The sequence below is a fragment of the Neltuma alba genome, unplaced genomic scaffold, assembly GCF_004799145.2.
Source record: "Neltuma alba isolate B1F8T4 unplaced genomic scaffold, ASM479914v2 tig00007392_pilon, whole genome shotgun sequence".
Classification (NCBI taxonomy): Eukaryota; Viridiplantae; Streptophyta; class Magnoliopsida; order Fabales; family Fabaceae; genus Neltuma; species Neltuma alba.
The window spans coordinates 22,203-39,073 of NW_021634770.1; the positions used below are offsets into that span (position 1 = coordinate 22,203).

Genomic DNA, 16,871 nt, shown 5'->3' on the forward strand with positions numbered 1-16,871 from the left:
AAAAAAAAAAAAAAAAAGCGGGCTGGCGGGCTGGCCCGCCAACCAGCGGGTTAGCCCGCGGCGGAGCGGGCCAAAAGCGGTGCGGGCTAGAGTAGCCCGCACCGTGGCGGGCTGGGAAAACATCAACCCAAGCCCGCCTTTTTTGGCGGGCTGGCGGGCTGGGCCCGCGGGCCCAGCCCGTATTACCGGCTCTAGTGAAAAGAAAGGGCGCGGGGCAGTGAGTGTGGAGTTGGTAATTCTCAGCTGCCAAAGAGATCACGTCACGGAGAAACCCAGGGTGCCGGGTCCTTGTTCATTGTCTTTTTTCTTTATTGTTATTTTCGGAACGAAAAAGCGTCACCCTCTATATATCTTCGGAACAAGCCCTTTTTTGGTTCATATTAGGTAGTGCAGAGTCATCATGTTAGCGGGTAAGAAAATCGTACAGCTCACTTCATAGCTAGATTATCTTACATTGTTAACAGTTTTTGTATTCTTGATTAATTTCTACTCCTATGCCCAGAGGCAGAGAGTAATGAGAGAATTTAGTCTATAATCTTTTATTGTGTTTGAGTAATGTCATCCAGCTTTTCATTTTAAAAAAATGACAAAACACGTTAAAAAATTATTAAATCTCAAATTATATTTAGTAGTAATATTTTATTTGGTGTTTGTATTACTAAATTTATAAATAACAATAAATTTTTGTTAATATTTTTTATTTAATATTTAATAATTTTCAGTTTTTTTTGGTTATTTTTTCCCAAAAAAAAAAGTGGTTCCTTTCACGGGTGTCTTTTTGGGCCCGTAAACTGTGCTCCAGGGTTCAGCCCAGGCTGTTTTGGGCTTCCTTCAAAGTCAAGCCAAAAAGCCCATGATGATCCAACTACCCTGCTATGCTTGGGATTCTGGTTTTTGTTTTTAGCGGCGACGAAGACTTGCAATTCCCTTAACATGCATGCCCACGAACAAAAATGAAGTACGAGGTCCAATCATATTGATGAGCTTATAATAATCACAACTACCAACTCAGAGACATTTTTTTTATGACATAGACAGCGCTGGTAAATGCTCTGCATAACATGAGATGCCCCGGGGAATATGGAGAAGTCCGATACTTTCGGGTATTGCATATACGGGGTCAACCTTCGTTCCTACGAGCTTCAATTTCGAATCACGCTTTGCTGAGTTAGCACCACCGATTCTGGTGAGCATACATAGACACGGCCAATGACTGGTGGCTCAGTTCAAATGAAGAGAGGCTAATAGAACCCTTTTAAAACAGTGATCTCTTCTAATATGTTGCCAATGTGTAGTTTTTATTTTTGTAGGATAAGCATAAACGAGCAATCCCCAACGTGGCTCAAGCCATGGTCATTCACTCCACAGTAATCCAAAAGGCAAAGCAATTCAACTGTACTTGCAATCTGGAAGTTCCCAATTGCTTGTTTCCTCGCAGACGGTAGTATGTTGGAGTGGTTGTCGCAAGACGCACTGGGCAAGGATATCCATGACTCACACGTGGCAGAAAAGAATTCAGCGTAGTAACGGAGCAGGACCACGCTGAGCTCAACAGGTGCGGGGGTTGTTAAGTGTTTATTATATTGCAAGGTGGGCTCACATTGATATGTGCTTAGTTGCTCCTAGCTTTACATTAAATTAAATGAGTGAAAAGAAAGAAAGACAGCAACTCGAGGCCTTTGTCATCATCCCTTCTCTGCCCTTCTTTTCTCTCTCCCCCTCTCTCTAATCAATGATCTAACCTTGCCTCCATCAGAGCACCATATCTTTCAAGCTTTCAGCGAAAATAAAGTAACAAAGAAAGGCACTGTGAGCTGCTATGGAGGGCACTATCTCGCCTAAACTTGAGTCAAAAGCATCTCAAGCGCCCACACCAGAAATTCAAGAATCCAAAAAAAGGTGAGTTGGACTTTTTTCTGGTTGGGAGAAAATGAAATGAAAAGCCAGAATTTTAGGTGTTGTCATTTCCAAATTTGGGATATTTGGTTTAACTGTTTGCTGAGCAAGTTCTGAGGTGTGCATGTTGCAGGAAAATGGTTCAGAAAACAGTTGTGAGGGTGAAAGTTGGAGAAAATGTTAGTAAAGTGAAGAATGAAGGGCTACCATCGGACTCATGGTCTTGGAGGAAATATGGACAAAAGCCTATTAAAGGATCCCCTTATCCAAGGTTTACATTCTTCCCACGTCCCAGATATAAAGTGAAATTTAATTTAATGCATGCCTTGTGATTTCTTTACTGTGAGGCTGCTCATACAAATAGACTTCATTGTCTGTCTGTCTGTCTGCCGCAGAGGCTATTACAGGTGCAGCACATCCAAAGGTTGTTCGGCCAAAAAGCAAGTAGAAAGGTGCAGAACAGATGCTTCAATGCTCATTGTCACCTACACTTCTTCACATAATCATCCAGCTCCAGAATTACCCCGCAAAGAATCGAAAACCCAAGCTACTGAAGATCTCTCACCTGCTACTTCAAAGGCGAAAGACGACCAAGACCACGAGGAAGAGAAGAAAGATCTTCAACTTGCAACAGCTAGCGATCAAGGTGCAAATGAAGAAAATTTTCATTACCTGCAATCGCCGATAGGCTGTCCTGAAGACATTATTATTGACCGAGAGGATCTTTTCAAATTGAACCCAGAGAAAACGCAAGAGAGGATGGATCTTCTCTTGGAGGAAGAGCCCCTCGGTTATTCTCAGCACAAGAACCTCTCGACGCTCAAATCGGAGGAACTTGACTTCTTCGACGAGCTTGAAGAGCTACCCATGTCTCCGTCTTTGTTGAAGTTGATGAGGAACAATTTTTCCGATGAAAGGATTCCGGCTGCCCCGTCATGATTCAAGCCTTTGGTTAGTGCTTGCTGTCTAGAAGAATATTACCAGAATGTTCATATATACGCCATACCCACATGAGCTAAGTCCTCAATTACGAGTATTTATATTAATTTTCTGTTTTGTGTACATCTCATATTGTCGTCGACGGGAAAGGGTGGTTGGCAAATATGGCGGGTGATTAAATTTGGCACTGACAGGGAAAGAAAGAAACTGCAGCTCAGGTCAGAGACAAGGAGATGGAAGGAAGCGGTACAAGGGTAGTTTTGTCGTTTAATTTAATTCAGGGGAAAATGGGATCCAACAAGCTTTAGGGGTTGTTTGGATTGAAATTAAATTATAGTTTTAGAAGTGCTTTTATAGTTTATGAAATAAAATTATAAAGGAATTTGTCTTGTTTTGTAAAAAAGTATTTCTGAAACTATGATTTGCAGGTTACCAAAAACCCTGTAATAGTGTAGAACTGACATGAAAAGATTCTTAGAAAGTTAAAATTTTTATTAAACGATTTAATTTCTACCGTGTCAAGACGAAGGTGCTTACTGCTGGTAAAAAAAAAAAGACGAAGGCGCTTACCTTAAAATAATAAAACTAATAATGATAATCATCGATATTTTTAAGGGTTGTGTTTATATTCTTTCAACCTATAACGGTTTTTTATACCATAAACTTTTGTCCATTAAAAGATAGAATGAGATTCACGTGTTAATGAGATAGAAAAAGCTTTCCCTTTTCCTCTGGAGGGTTGCTGAAAGTTGCAAGGTGATGTTCAGTCTGTCTGGCGTGACGTTTTTTTTTTTGGGAGGGAGGGAATAATTATAAATATGATAAGTCAATTTATAAATTTAAAAACTGTTTGTTATAAATCTTTTTCAATATGATTTATAGGTCAAAAATTATTTTTTTAAGTAGGATTATAAAAACATCTAAAACTTATTTATTACTTATACAAAAGTAACTTTTTAAAATTAAAAGATATTTTTACCCTTATATCTTTGTTGTTCTTATACTTCTCTTTATATATTTTTTGTAATTTCCAGTCAGTTTTTAGTTATTTATTTTAATATTCTAAAATAATTTTTAACAGTTATTATAATATTTTTAATTTTTAATATTATTTTTCATTCTATATTTACATAAATTATATAGAATATGTCATCTAATTAATTACGTAATATTATGTGATTCAAAAAATTTCATTTCTAATTTAAATATGCTTTATTAATTAAATATAACTTTTTCATATTATTATATTTTGTAAATTCCTATTTTTAATTTTTTTATTATTTAATAAAACTCATATTCATTTTGGTCAATCGGAAAACTAAAATTACTTATTTAGTCATAATTCAAACAATTTTTTTATTTTATAAACTAACTTTTATAAAAGTGAATCCAAACATAAATCAAACTATCTACTCTAATTTTTACTCAATCTCACTTTTCTAAAAGTCAAATTGAAAATAAATTATTTTTTTTACCAGTAATTCAAATGGGCCCTTTATCTGGTATGATGAAATTGGGGTAGTTCATTTCCTGAACCAATTCGGTGTTTTTTTTGTTTTGTTTTGTTTTGTTGGCATTATTCAATGAATAACGAATATATCAAATACATAAATCGTACAATTTAGAACGAATATATACTATTCCAACTTTTTTTTTAATAGGGTGTGGCACAATAAAGGACTAGAAATGAGACTTGCATCAAGTGTGCTGGTATAGTGGTTTAAAGCGCATTCAAAAGCTGGGAGATTCCAATGCACCAAGATATCCTTGTGATGGGGGGAGGCAAAGGCAATGGTCTTCCGCGATCATGATTCATGTCTTTAGTGCAGCACTTTGTGTGGCAAGTCGCAGTTTCTTTATCGAACTTGAAGGACTCGTGATGTGGGATAGCAGAATCTGATTTAGTCCTTGACCATTTATGTCTTAATTTCTTAGAACTTGGTCTGGAGAAACAATATTTAAATATGGGTTATGGTCTTCTCCCGAGAGCTCTCATTTTACTATTTTAGCCAGTCCAGTTCTTAATTTCTCTATGAGGCTTGGTTATGGTAGACCTTGTGCTATTTTGTTGTTTGGCATCACAATATAATATATTTTATGGTGTGCGTGTGAGGAATTTCGATTAGAAAAACACAACCCGATTTCCAAAACGAAAGAGTTTGTTTCTTGTTCTTTTTTTTTTTTTTTAATCTCTAAAAACTAAGTTTTCTAAAATAACAAAAAAAAAAGGGCTAGATCTAAAGGTTAAGGTACATCCAGCGTTTTGAAATATTTTCTCGGATATATTTAGCACCCGAAGTATTTTTGGTGTACCCATTACTAAGATAAAAAAAAATATTTCATGATGTTAGATGCACCTAAAAAATACTTTAAAATATTGGATACACTACAAAATACTTGAGAGTACTAAATGCATCCAAAAAAATAGTTTGGAGTGTTAGATTCACCTTAACTCTAGATTTAATTAAGACTTAAACTGGTTGAGCTTTGTTCAACTTTAACAGGTTACTTGATGTGTAAAAATTAAGGATGAAAAGTATACTTCGAGACTTGATGTGTGAAGATTAAAGATGAAAAGTATACTTCCTATTATCAATTCAAGTGAATAATAAAAATAGTAAAAATAATTACAGCCTCGTGTTCTCACTGTACCGGTCCATTTTGGGGGGAATCATCGTTTGTATTCTGCCACGCTTTTGCCTTGCTAAATTATGACAGGAGATTTATCTAATCACTATTACTGGGAGTCGGGTCTTCACTTCATCATTTTTAATTTCACAAAGTTGTGATGAAAATATGGATTTAACTCATTAATACTCTTTTCAATTTATAATATAAAAACTAGTTAAAAGTTAAATATAATTATAAATATAGAATCTTAATAATACACATTGGTATTTTTAATTACCTAACCGTGATTTCTATACTCTCTGTTCACTATATTTTGCACAACCACTATGAACTCTTGACATTTTTGAACACCATATAACAAATTCATCTTAAAACTGTTTGCCAAGAAACCAAAAATCACTTAATATACGACCAATCATCATAGCAAAATTAAAATGCATGAAGGACAACGCCTGCTGTGAATCTATAGCTCCAGCGTCTCTCCGCATAAAGCAAAACGGGAAATAAAATTTTCACCACCTTATTATACAGTTGGAAAGCTATGAACGGTGATATAAATTAAGCAATGCAGATGCAACGAACAGCCGAAATAATTGTTCTAGTTTTTACACTAAGACATTTGTCCGCATTAAGGTGCATAACAAAATTCAGACGGTAGCCTGATCTAGGCCCTCTGCAGCAGCAGCTAATGGCTGAAGAGCTTTGAGAGGATTCATTATGACACCATCGATAAGTCCATATTCTTTGGCTTCTTTTGCACTCATGAAGAAATCCCTGTCTGTGTCCTGGTTAATCTTTTCTAGACTTTGGCCAGTGTGATACGACAGATAACCATTCAGGTTTGCCTTATGATGCAGCATTTCATTTGCCTGAAAGATTATGGCAAAAGAATCAGTTTTCTCCGGAAAGGCTTATGATACTTGTGGAACGAAATCAACACAAGAATCAATTGTGGAACCTGTCTCGTCCAATTTCAGCAAATTATCAGGAAGCCTGGAATTAAATACTTAAGCTTAACATGCAACAGACAACCTGAACTACTATTGAACATTTTAGCACCTCTTACTTAACCACAGGACCAACTCAAGGATTCGGATTAAAATGAAGTATGAAATACCATATGTCACAGGTGTCAAAAAAAAAAAATCAGTTCTAAATCCAGGTTGTAGGAACTGACTTTACACACACACGCACGCAGAAACACAGAGAAAGACACAGACATACTAGGGGCCAAATTCAGAATATTAACTATATTGACAACTTGCACGTTTACCCTGTGCAAACCCATCAACCTCAATCACCACAAAATTGAGTCTTAAAAAAAGCCAGAAGAATAAACTAACTGGAACACATAAATTCAGAAATTTAAAAGCAAACAAGCAGTTTACGTCAGAAATAAATGGAATAACAAACAGGATCTATACCTGAATATCTATGTCTGTTTGGCCACCTTGAGCTCCACCAAGCGGTTGATGAATCATTATCCTTGAATTAGGCAAGCTGTATCTCTTCCCTTCAAGCGAAAGGAAGAAAAGGGATGAGGTATTAGAAGAACGCATCTTCCTTGGAGATAAAATGACAATGAGATCTACCATAAAACAATAAAAGGGGACAAAAGTATGCAGTGATTACAAGATAGAGGAATAATTACCTTTAGTCCCAGCGCTAAGGAGAAAAGCCCCCATACTGCTCAAGAAAAGGCCATAGATGTTATTATATTAAGTATTAAAGGGGCAAAACATCTCTAAAAACCAAAAGTAACAAGCATATGGTCAAGTATGGATCACCCCTAAGAGAGAAATTATCAATATTAATGGGGAGTTTGAATTCTAGGAACTATTCATACACAAAAAAAGTATTTTGGCTTTTATCTCATTGCCATTTCCGATTGCTTTACCCCTAAGAAGAAAGACCGTATCTTTGGAAGAACTGGGAATATAATGTATCTAAGAACCAGAACATAAATCAACAGGGACAAGAATTGTTGAAAACATCATGAATTCAAACACCATGGTGCATCTCTGATAATAGCTGGTACGAATAAATTTCAAGGCCATAGCAAAAGAAGCCCTCAGGTTGTGATCTTGACATATACTTAGATCAAGTCAGAATTAAGGTGATCCCATCCGAAAGAAAGATGAACCATTACCTAGCTGCTAGCCCAACACAAACTGTGGACACATCAGGTCGGATATGTCTCATTGTATCAAATATAGCCATACCTACAAAGAGAAAATGAAATCACATCATTTTTACCCTGTATATATATGTATGCATGCATGTATATAACAAAAGACACAACACGGCTACTTCAAGAGCCATTACCGGCTGTTACTGATCCTCCAGGAGAATTTACATACATGACAATATCCTGTTCAAAACATGGCAAACTAGTCAATTGAAAAAACTTCTAGCACAACAAAAATTAAAGGTAACACACACACTAGAAAGAATCAAAGACACATTCAAGGTAGTAATCACACCAAAATGACAAGATACCAACATATTAGTATTTGATGTCATACTCCAGAAATGCAAAAGATTGTTTTAAATAAACTAAGATATGAAAAGGTAAACCAAATTTTTAGTGACTAAACTGAAGAACAGACCTTGCTAGGATCGACAGCATCAAGGTAAAGAAGCTGAGCAACTATGATATTAGCCATATCATCATCAACTGCTCCACCACAACGGATTATTCTCTAAAATCCAACACAGCTTAGAATCAATAGCTGAAGACCAAAACTAATAATCAACCTTAATAACATTTACAAGAGTGAAAAATGGCCTACATATTGAAAAAGCTGACTTATAACACTCTGAAAACGCTCCTGCACCATGGGAGGCGGACCTTGTCCTTGCGCATAAGTAGGGAAATATGGAGAAGATGGGACTTGCAAATCATCTCTTCAAGAACATTTTAAGAGCAAGTCAATATAAAATCTTAAACGAATAACACGGGAAAAAAAAAGAAAAAGAAAAAGAAAAATTATACCTTATGGACCAAATACCCTGGCGTGAACTTCCCTGAGGTGCCCAAAAATCATTAGCGTACACCGCCTTCACAGGAAAGCTTTGAGTATTCCTTTTATTTCCTACGAATTTCTTAATTTCCTGCAAGTCATATAAGCTTCATCCGCTGTAAAGACACATCTTACAGGGATATCTGACGATATTCTCCTCACCTCGAGGCTCAATTGCAAAAGCATAAACAAGATAAGGACCATACATAATATTTCATTCCGAACAAATCAGTTTACAATTAAGTTCAAAGCCCGCGACCCAAGATTGATCATTTGACTTCAGTGAAGAAATCCTACAGCTTTGTTAAACGGAAGCAACTTTGTTCATATCATAACGTGACGTCATTCCTTCTCACGAAATATGCTTCCTAGTAAAATCTGGCTAGTTAACAAAGAGGTACTCAAGGACTGCTTATGTTTAATTCATCATTCCTCTCGAAATCTAAACCAACGATGATAGTCAAAATAGTCCAATATCGCCATTATCACCAGCACCAAAGTGTAAAGTCATTGTTTTTATCAATCCTTTCCTGGTTTCTCTTGAAGGCATAAGACTCACATCATTCATTCAGACAAACGCTTCAATCAAAGTGTATAACATTTAAAAGGGGGGGAAAAGTTTACAAATTTCCGGACTACAAGTATAGAACCCGAACATCAGGGGAAATTACCTCGACCTGAAAGGCTCCGAGGCGAAAGAAAGCTTCTGAGTGTCGGAACAAGAACTAGGGCTCGACGAAAGAAAAAGAGGGTTGAATCTAAGAGAGGATGCCTGGGTGGAGACGCACGTATGAGCCATTTTTGGATTTGCTTGAGGGCTATGGTATGGAATTCACTGGGGCTACGGCAGGCCTTATCCGCATGAACGAAGGGCACGACGGCGCTCAGAAGCAACAGCGAGCAGAGTGTTCCTTGGCAAAAAGTAACCAACTAATATCTCCGAGCTGCGTTCGTTCTCAATGTATGTGACTTCACCACGCAACGCATGAACAGCCATAGAGCTGTTTTTCTTAAAACAATTTTTTTTGGGTAATATCTTAAAATATATTTTTGTTCGTTACTGTTTTCATTCTCCCCCGCAAAGAACCTCAGGCCACTTATTAATGCAGTTTAATAAAATAGAATATATTGATATTATAAACTTAAAATCGTTTGTTTAAGATTAAAAATACTTTATTTTGACATAATTTAGAGATTTTATAAAAAGCAATTTATTGTGTAGAGATTTTGAAAAAATAAAAAATTATTTTATGTTTCGTTACAATCATAATAAGTTTCTTTTTGCTCAAAGCAATTATTTTTTAAACATGCGAAAATAAATTTTTGCAATCCGTCCCGAATTTATTGAGAGGCGGCTGTCACAATGTGGCTTGAGAATCAATCACACATACACCACCACGACCCATTAGATATAAAATGATACCACACATCATCACAACTTCTTTTGACAATCATGAAAAGTATTTTTTTAAAAACATTTTTTTATAAATTAAGATAAACATTTTCATATATTTACTTTGTATATTATAAAAGTAATTTGAAAACCACGACTTTTTTTTTTTGGTATAAAAAATCATGACTTTGATTCCATTCAAACATCTTCTTACTGAAAAATACAGAGGAAGACTGTTTTTGCTTTCTAAAAGACCATTGAGGGACCACCTTGCCCAAGGCCAAGGGAGGCGGTGAATGAGGATGGGTTAGAATAATTTTCTGTGCTTGTAATTTTTTTGACGCAAAAAAAAAGAATAAAAAGAAAAAACCACTGAGAATCTTTACTCAGGTGGATACTGATATGTTCAGAGCGGCCCTGGATCGGCTAGACATTATCTGCTTCATCAATTTGTATATTATCACGTTAAATTTCATGCAACTAGAGCAAAGGTTATTCATTTTCATTTAACTCGCACCATCACCCAAAAAGATGCAGGGCGCAGCAAACGAACAATCCGCAACATTAGCTCTCGCAATGGCTCAGAATCGATCTACCCTAAATCTATACCCAAGAGATATAAACACTTGTGAAGCCATATATAACTGGCAGAAGTCGCGGATAGAGGGACTTTAGGTAACATCAACTGGTATTTGCAGGCACCATCTGCTCCCGGACTGCCTTGTAGCATTGGAGACTGCAAAGCGGGAGCTTTGACTTTGAATCTCGATACTTGTATGGGTTACCACAAGATGGACCCGCACACTTCTCTCGCGGTGGAGGATACCTGCCACAACACCATACAATTTTATCAGCACAGAACCTTTTCATTTATCTGCTCAATAACTTTACATGCATCAATATCTGATTCACGATGGATGCAGCCAAACAAATTCTCACGCCGACAGATGGGAAAGAAGGCTCAGGACTAATTCTGACTACTTTTCTTTTCTCTGTCCGGGGATATCTCGTAACCTTTGATCGATGATCAATTAAAAAGGAGAAACTGAGAACATAAAAATTTATTGGGGTATCCATGCACGCAGCATGTCTTACTAATTCAAGGCCAAATTCCATTTCTCATTTTTATTTTTATTTTCCAAGACACATAAGAGCTTCTGGACGACAATCAAACAATAAAAGTGCATTGAACTTATGAATTAATTGAATTAGCAGAGTTCGGTACCCGCAAGGTTTGGAGTTGAATAACCTAGGGAGGCCCATCTCCTCAGGAAATGTCACAGTAGTCCCGGCAGGACCCATCACATATCTGATGGTGTTTGACGCAAGCATTCGTGCATTGGCTGCCTTCTCCTGTGGGGAATAATTCAATGAAAACTGTATCTATACAGAAAATCGAAATAAATAGCATGTAAAAAATCTTTCAATGCTGTAAAACCTGTGCCAGTTCTTCTTGGCGCTTCTTCATTTTCTCTTCTCGTTTCTTCCTACTGGAGTCTTGACCGAGTATTTTTCTGATAGCTTCAGCCTGCAAAATGAATCCAAGCAGTCATGAGTCTTTTCAGTGTGAAATAAGAAGATAAAAAACATAACAATTTAGAAAGGAAATTAAAAAAAAAAAATAACAAACCTCAGATTCCCTGGCAGCTTTCTCTACTTGCATTCTTCGCCTCTGGGCAGCCTCTGCCTTCTTTATTTGTTGTTCAACTTCTGAAAGCTTCTCCTTTTGCTCTGCAATTATGAAGTAACAATATAAATATAAAGTCACATGGCTGATGAATGAGGTATGAAATTCAAATAAGAAAATAATATGGTAATAAATTCTCACTTCTAGGTGGAGCGGGTGGTAATCCATTAGGAAATTCGATTAAACTTGAACCAGATGCCAAGGCATCTTTACTTGATTGGAGAGCCCGTTGGCGAGTTGTAAGAGTTATTTCTCTTTTACTGTCCATCAAGACATCAACAGATTCCTTCCTCTGCTTTTTCTTTTTCCTATCGTCACGCTCACCATCAGACCCAGTCTCCTCTTCTTCCTCATAATCTGTATCCTCATAAATTCTATCTGATCTGGACTTTTTCTTGTCATCCTTGACTGACCTTGATAAGGCAGCATTTTCCATATTAGAGACACTAGAAAGTTTTCTGTGCTTCTTGCTTACTTCTTCATCATCTCTGTAAACTGCAGAGACTTTTGAAGTTTTGAGCTTTTCCAAGTACCGAATCTCAATATCCTCCTCCTCCTCATCACTAAATTCCCCATGAAGTACACGTCTCTTAGGTACTCTCTTGCTCTTACGAACTGGTTCAGACCTGTCCCCTTGCTTACCTGACGCATTCTTCCCATGAGTTTTCCCCATGATCGAATCCTCCTTCCCAAAACCAAAACCACCCTTAGGGAAATCTTTCCAAGGAACACCCTGGAGGCCACTCCTCTTATCTGAAGAAGAATGGTTGTCATCTGAATTTCCCTGTAACAACACCAATCAATGAAAAAATTAAATGAGATAATATGAGCTAAAAAGAGTCGGGCAATTATTACCTTCATAAATGAGAAATCAAGGCACCAGATACTGTTCAATACAAGTAAGATTTAAAACTAACTTGGTAAGACATGTAGCTGGCCAAATAAGGTATGACTCATGAATATCAAGTAACCAAAAGTATAAAACTAACTTGGTAAGACATGTAGCTGGCCAAATAAGGTATGACTCATGAATATCGAGTAACCAAAAGTAAAAATACCTTTTGCTTTGGACGTTGTTTGAAAGAATCAGATGTCTGAGAGCTCTTTACAGCCAATCCATTTCCTGATGCCCCATTAGATACAGAGTTGGCTTGAATAGTCCGTGTCACACCACCAACCTTGAGTTTAACCTTCTTAACCCTGCTTTCATTCCCTGCTCCATCCGGATGAACTCCTGAATGTTCCGAATTCAGCCACTCCAAATTCCTTCCACCATTCGCATCCCCACTTTTTGATTCTGATTCCAAGCTATCTTTTAATTTGCTAGAGCCTTTCCAATTAGCAGGAGCAAGGACACCTTCACTACAGCGTTTATTAGATAATCCACTCTGTCTAGGTTCATTATTATAAAACACATGGAATCCTACGTCATTTTTATTATTCTTAAGAGGCTTATCATTTTCGGGTGTGGCAGAAGAGGAGACTCGAGAGAAACATTGGTTAAGGTTAAATTCTTTTCTTTTAGAATTAGAATCACAACCGGCATTCTCATCACTAGAAGCCTTGGCCACGTCATCTGAAGGTGATGTAGATGACAAAGGGTACAGATCATGTCCTTCAGAAGTAGGCTGTGAATCAGGTCGAGGTCTGCGAGAAGTTTGACTCCTCCTCTTCCTTACTGCAATGCCAATAGCATCAAACCGTGTACCACTTAAGTCTTCCATAAGAGAATTTTTATGATAGCACAGCTTTTCTGCTGCTTCTTCCACAACTGCAATAATGGTAAGTTGAAAAAAACCATTACAACCACGCAGCTTATCAATAATTACATCAAGGGCCATTCATTATAGAAATCATTTTTAAAAAAAAATACAATTTCATTATAGAAATCTATTTACCCGTAACTTCAAAACAAAAGATTCTCTTTTCAGAGTAACCAACACAAGGGCAAAGGGAAGACTAAGTATTTTCTATTAATTTAGTCATCTTGAAAAATAATATAACGCATACCAGAATACAATTTATTGTCTAAATTACTAAAACTAATGGTGTTGATGTAGACGCGATGAAACCACAGAATCCCTTAAAGATAACCCGCAATAGGCACGAAAAAGGTAAATTGAAAGAGGTGGCACGAAAGCAAAGTTACGCTGAAAATTAAGATGCAACCAGGAACCGAATTTAACACAAGTAAGAACTGCCAATGTCAACGGCCAAGAGTTTAAAAAAAAAAAAAAACAGAGAGAGAGAGAAAAAAGAGTTCGAAGAAAATTTATCATCCTAAAATTACATGATGATTTAGAAAACCAAATGAAGCAGTAGAAACCCGTAAAAAACCGTACTTCATTTAGAGTAAAGAGACCAAAGTCACAAGCAATCCTAACATGATCTGAAGTAACACATTATCATCTGCGCAGGCAAAATATAATAAAGAATAAAAATCCAACCACGATAAATCACTAACCCTTCACATAGGGCAAGGTTGACGATCTATCGCTATAACCAAAAAAAAAAACACGTCCAATAAAACAGAATGCCAAGAATCCACCAAGGACGAAACACCGTAGAGAAGAATTGGCATCGAAATCTAAATTGCCGAGAAAAAATAATCTCCCAGTAAACAACGGAAACAGAACGCAGAAAAAGGTTCTATTACCTCAGAGGTCGAATACAAATCTCCCCGACCAAAAAGATCGAAAACCTAGCGAGAAGCAGGAATGCAGTGGAGGAGAACCGAAGTAAGAGAAAAGCAGAGAGCTTTGAAGCCAAATGTCGGGCGGAGGCGGAGGGAAAAAGCGAAGGGAAAAAGGAAGACGACGGAAGAAGAAAGAGATGAATTTGGGGATTAGGGTTAGAGGAGTTGGATGGGAATAGGGATAGTGGAGAGAGAGTGGAGGTGGTGCTGGTGGTAAAGGTGAGAGAGGACTAATTATCTCCTTGTTCACCATTTTTTGCTAATTCCACACCCAAACCCACCTATGTGTTATTTTTTTTGTTTGATGCAGTCACTCGACTCGGACTCGTCGATCCTACTCACTCACTCTGTGTCTCTGTCTGATGCCCAACCCTCTTACTTCTCCCTCCGCTTTTTATTTCCCTCCTCTTCTATGCTCGCACGGTTATGCTGCAACTCTGTGCGCATGCCAAGCGTGTGCGCCTCCCCCGGCGTACGTTAGATCCTCCCCTCCTCTTCTTTATTCCCCTGTGCGTCACACGTGTTCTTTGTCATTCTAATCTGATTTTTTTTTTACTTACCAATTTTCCAATGTGATGATTATTCTCGTTGATAATTAAAAATAAATAAATCGTATTTATATATAAAGGTCATGAATGGTTAATTTTTTATAAAAATTATTTTCTTAGGAAAAATTCTAACTTTATTATAGGAAGAAGTTGAGGACCTGGACCTATATTTTTTTCTTCAATTGTTTTTTAAATGAGGTTTGATTAAATATGATAAATCAATAATTTATTATATGACGGGCCAAAATACATCCAGTACGTACATACGTACGTACGTACGTTTGAGTGACGTGTTTATCAAAAGTATGATGAACGCCGGCGGATTGAGAGCCGTGGTAATAAGTTTGTGGATGCTCAATAATCATGCATCGAAAAAGGAAAAGAAAGAGTTGGATGGAAACTCATGAATGTGATGCTTCCCTCGTTTGTCCAATTCCCCAATTCCCAGGCCCTTCTTAATGAATTTCGATTCCCATTCCGAAGACGCAGAGATGATTTTTTTTTCCGTTGACTCTTTTGTCACCACGTGTTTACAATAAGCATATATAAAAATCTGTCAAATTTTTGAAGTCCTTGTTTCTTTGAAGATTAAGGTTGCAAACAAGACTTTTCTAAAGGAAGCGCAGAAATCAAACCGACGAAGATAATCATGTTAGAAGTAGGTTGGAAACTGTTGTGCCTCGGGTGAAGAGCAATTCAGTTCGGGTGATCCCGGAGAGAAATTGGCCCGCAAAATTTTATTGCTACCAACATGGTCCGTCCAACGGGAAAGTCTTGATGATATGCTCAACGTAATCACCAGCGTCTCATGGTAAGTTTTTGCAGCATAGGAGTCGGTATTTCTCCAAAAAGATATGAAATATCATCTCCCACCTTAATTATAAGAACTAGTTGATTAATTTAGAGAGATTACATTATTTGTAATAAATATGTGTTGTCTTTCTTAAAATATCCTTGCTGATTAAGGATCTTGACAACAACTATCATTATTAGAAAAACTACCTTAAAAAAATATAAATATGAAGCACAAAATAACTTAAAATTTTGTATTTAAAATTAAAATAAAAATCAAATAAAAACTTATATTAAAAGCTGAAGATAGGTATTACTTTATTTCTGATATCAATTTGCAACAGAGATAAGAAACAAGTTATAATAAACTGCGAATGTGACATTAATGTGTCAATTTAGTTGATGTATATATTTGCGTGGGTGGAGCAATAGTTCTGCTATAGAACCAGATATCAGAAATAAATGGCAGCCATTACAATATCTCCATCTCCAATTCGCAGTTGATTAATCAACTCTCCAAGGCTCGCATAATGTCCAAGCAATTGCCGGTGAGTTGGAATATATGTTTAGATTGACGAGCAAAAGGTAAGTCAACTCCTGATTCTTTAAAGGTATCCTCACAAGTCTGTTGGTACGAAATCGCCGCACTCAGAGAAACCCGAGCATCATACATGGCTTTTTTAGCCACTACCCCCAATGTAGTTTGAATAGAATCCAGGATGTTTCCATACTGTTCCTTGCATGTGCTAAGGCTATCAGATAAGCTTTTAGGGTTGTTTGGTTGGGCCATTAGCCTATCGATTATACCGAGGGCTCTCCTGGTGTAGTGGGCGGCGGCGTCGATTTCGGTGACGAGAGCCTGATAGGGATCCAGACGACCATGCAGTGTTGGCAAAATGGTTCGAATGCAGAGGCCTGGGTTCTCTGTGTCTTTGCATAGTTGTCCGAGCTCGAGAGGGACCGCGGAGGGGATTACGTTCAAAGGAGTGGCGTTGATACATAGGAGAGAAGAGAGGGTAGTAAGGAAGAAGAGCCTCCCATTAAAATCCATTCTTCGTTCTATCCCCTGCAGCGAAACGAGTCGTCGTTGGCCTTGGAGAGGTGGGAGTGCAAGGATAGACCCCTTAAAATATGGTGGGGGGGCTGTAGCCTCCTTTGTGCAGAAATAGGATTTCTATGTATAGGGTTTATTCTGAAATCTACCCTTTTTTATATACTAAAGTGAATCTATTAACCTCAATTTTAACATCTGGTCCGGTAAGTTCGG

General features: G+C 37.3%; 4 protein-coding genes across 4 annotated transcripts; 1 reads left to right on the top strand and 3 right to left on the bottom strand.

Moving 5' to 3' along the window:
* The first annotated feature begins 1,450 nt into the window (after positions 1–1,450).
* On the top strand, positions 1,451–2,960 carry LOC114752468 (probable WRKY transcription factor 69). The gene is made up of 3 exons (XM_028941211.1): positions 1,451–1,899; positions 2,030–2,167; positions 2,292–2,960. Exons 1-3 carry the CDS (start codon positions 1,820–1,822, stop codon positions 2,833–2,835), a joined length of 762 nt encoding a protein of 253 aa, XP_028797044.1. The 5' UTR covers positions 1,451–1,819; the 3' UTR covers positions 2,836–2,960.
* Positions 2,961–5,862: 2,902 nt separating this feature from the next.
* On the bottom strand, positions 5,863–9,464 carry LOC114752461 (ATP-dependent Clp protease proteolytic subunit 5, chloroplastic-like). The gene is made up of 9 exons (XM_028941203.1): positions 9,161–9,464; positions 8,462–8,596; positions 8,259–8,373; positions 8,076–8,168; positions 7,792–7,837; positions 7,616–7,688; positions 7,118–7,152; positions 6,891–6,979; positions 5,863–6,335 (listed from the first exon to the last, which is right to left on the bottom strand). Exons 1-9 carry the CDS (start codon positions 9,286–9,288, stop codon positions 6,114–6,116), a joined length of 936 nt encoding a protein of 311 aa, XP_028797036.1. The 5' UTR covers positions 9,289–9,464; the 3' UTR covers positions 5,863–6,113.
* An 851-nt stretch (positions 9,465–10,315) lies between these two features.
* On the bottom strand, positions 10,316–14,568 carry LOC114752459 (ABC transporter F family member 4). The gene is made up of 7 exons (XM_028941199.1): positions 14,226–14,568; positions 12,628–13,340; positions 11,711–12,353; positions 11,513–11,613; positions 11,321–11,410; positions 11,108–11,235; positions 10,316–10,708 (listed from the first exon to the last, which is right to left on the bottom strand). The coding sequence occupies exons 2-7, from the start codon at positions 13,291–13,293 to the stop codon at positions 10,564–10,566; spliced, it is 1,773 nt and encodes a 590-aa protein (XP_028797032.1). The 5' UTR covers positions 13,294–13,340; positions 14,226–14,568; the 3' UTR covers positions 10,316–10,563.
* Positions 14,569–16,112: 1,544 nt separating this feature from the next.
* Positions 16,113–16,655, bottom strand: LOC114752463 (pectinesterase inhibitor-like). The gene has a single exon (XM_028941207.1). The coding sequence runs from the start codon at positions 16,653–16,655 to the stop codon at positions 16,113–16,115; it is 543 nt and encodes a 180-aa protein (XP_028797040.1).
* Between the last annotated feature and the right edge of the window lie 216 nt (positions 16,656–16,871).

Bases quoted from the DNA above. Each gene is read 5' to 3' on its own strand.
- LOC114752463 (XM_028941207.1), bottom strand. From the start codon at position 16,655: ATGGATTTTAATGGGAGGCTCTTCTTCCTTACTACCCTCTCTTCTCTC.
- LOC114752468 (XM_028941211.1), top strand. From the start codon at position 1,820: ATGGAGGGCACTATCTCGCCTAAACTTGAGTCAAAAGCATCTCAAGCG. The intron at 1,900-2,029 runs GTGAGTTGGACT...TGCATGTTGCAG, and splicing joins ATTCAAGAATCCAAAAAAAG to GAAAATGGTTCAGAAAACAG. The intron at 2,168-2,291 runs GTTTACATTCTT...TGTCTGCCGCAG, and splicing joins AAAGGATCCCCTTATCCAAG to AGGCTATTACAGGTGCAGCA.
- LOC114752459 (XM_028941199.1), bottom strand. From the start codon at position 13,293: ATGGAAGACTTAAGTGGTACACGGTTTGATGCTATTGGCATTGCAGTA. The intron at 12,354-12,627 runs GTATTTTTACTT...GTGTTGTTACAG, and splicing joins AACAACGTCCAAAGCAAAAG to GGAAATTCAGATGACAACCA. The intron at 11,411-11,512 runs GTTTGTTATTTT...TTCATTTTGCAG, and splicing joins AAGCTGCCAGGGAATCTGAG to GCTGAAGCTATCAGAAAAAT.
- LOC114752461 (XM_028941203.1), bottom strand. From the start codon at position 9,288: ATGGCTCATACGTGCGTCTCCACCCAGGCATCCTCTCTTAGATTCAAC. The intron at 8,597-9,160 runs GTAATTTCCCCT...CAGCGGATGAAG, and splicing joins TCGGAGCCTTTCAGGTCGAG to CTTATATGACTTGCAGGAAA. The intron at 7,153-7,615 runs GTAATGGTTCAT...TTTCTTGAGCAG, and splicing joins TGTGTTGGGCTAGCAGCTAG to TATGGGGGCTTTTCTCCTTA.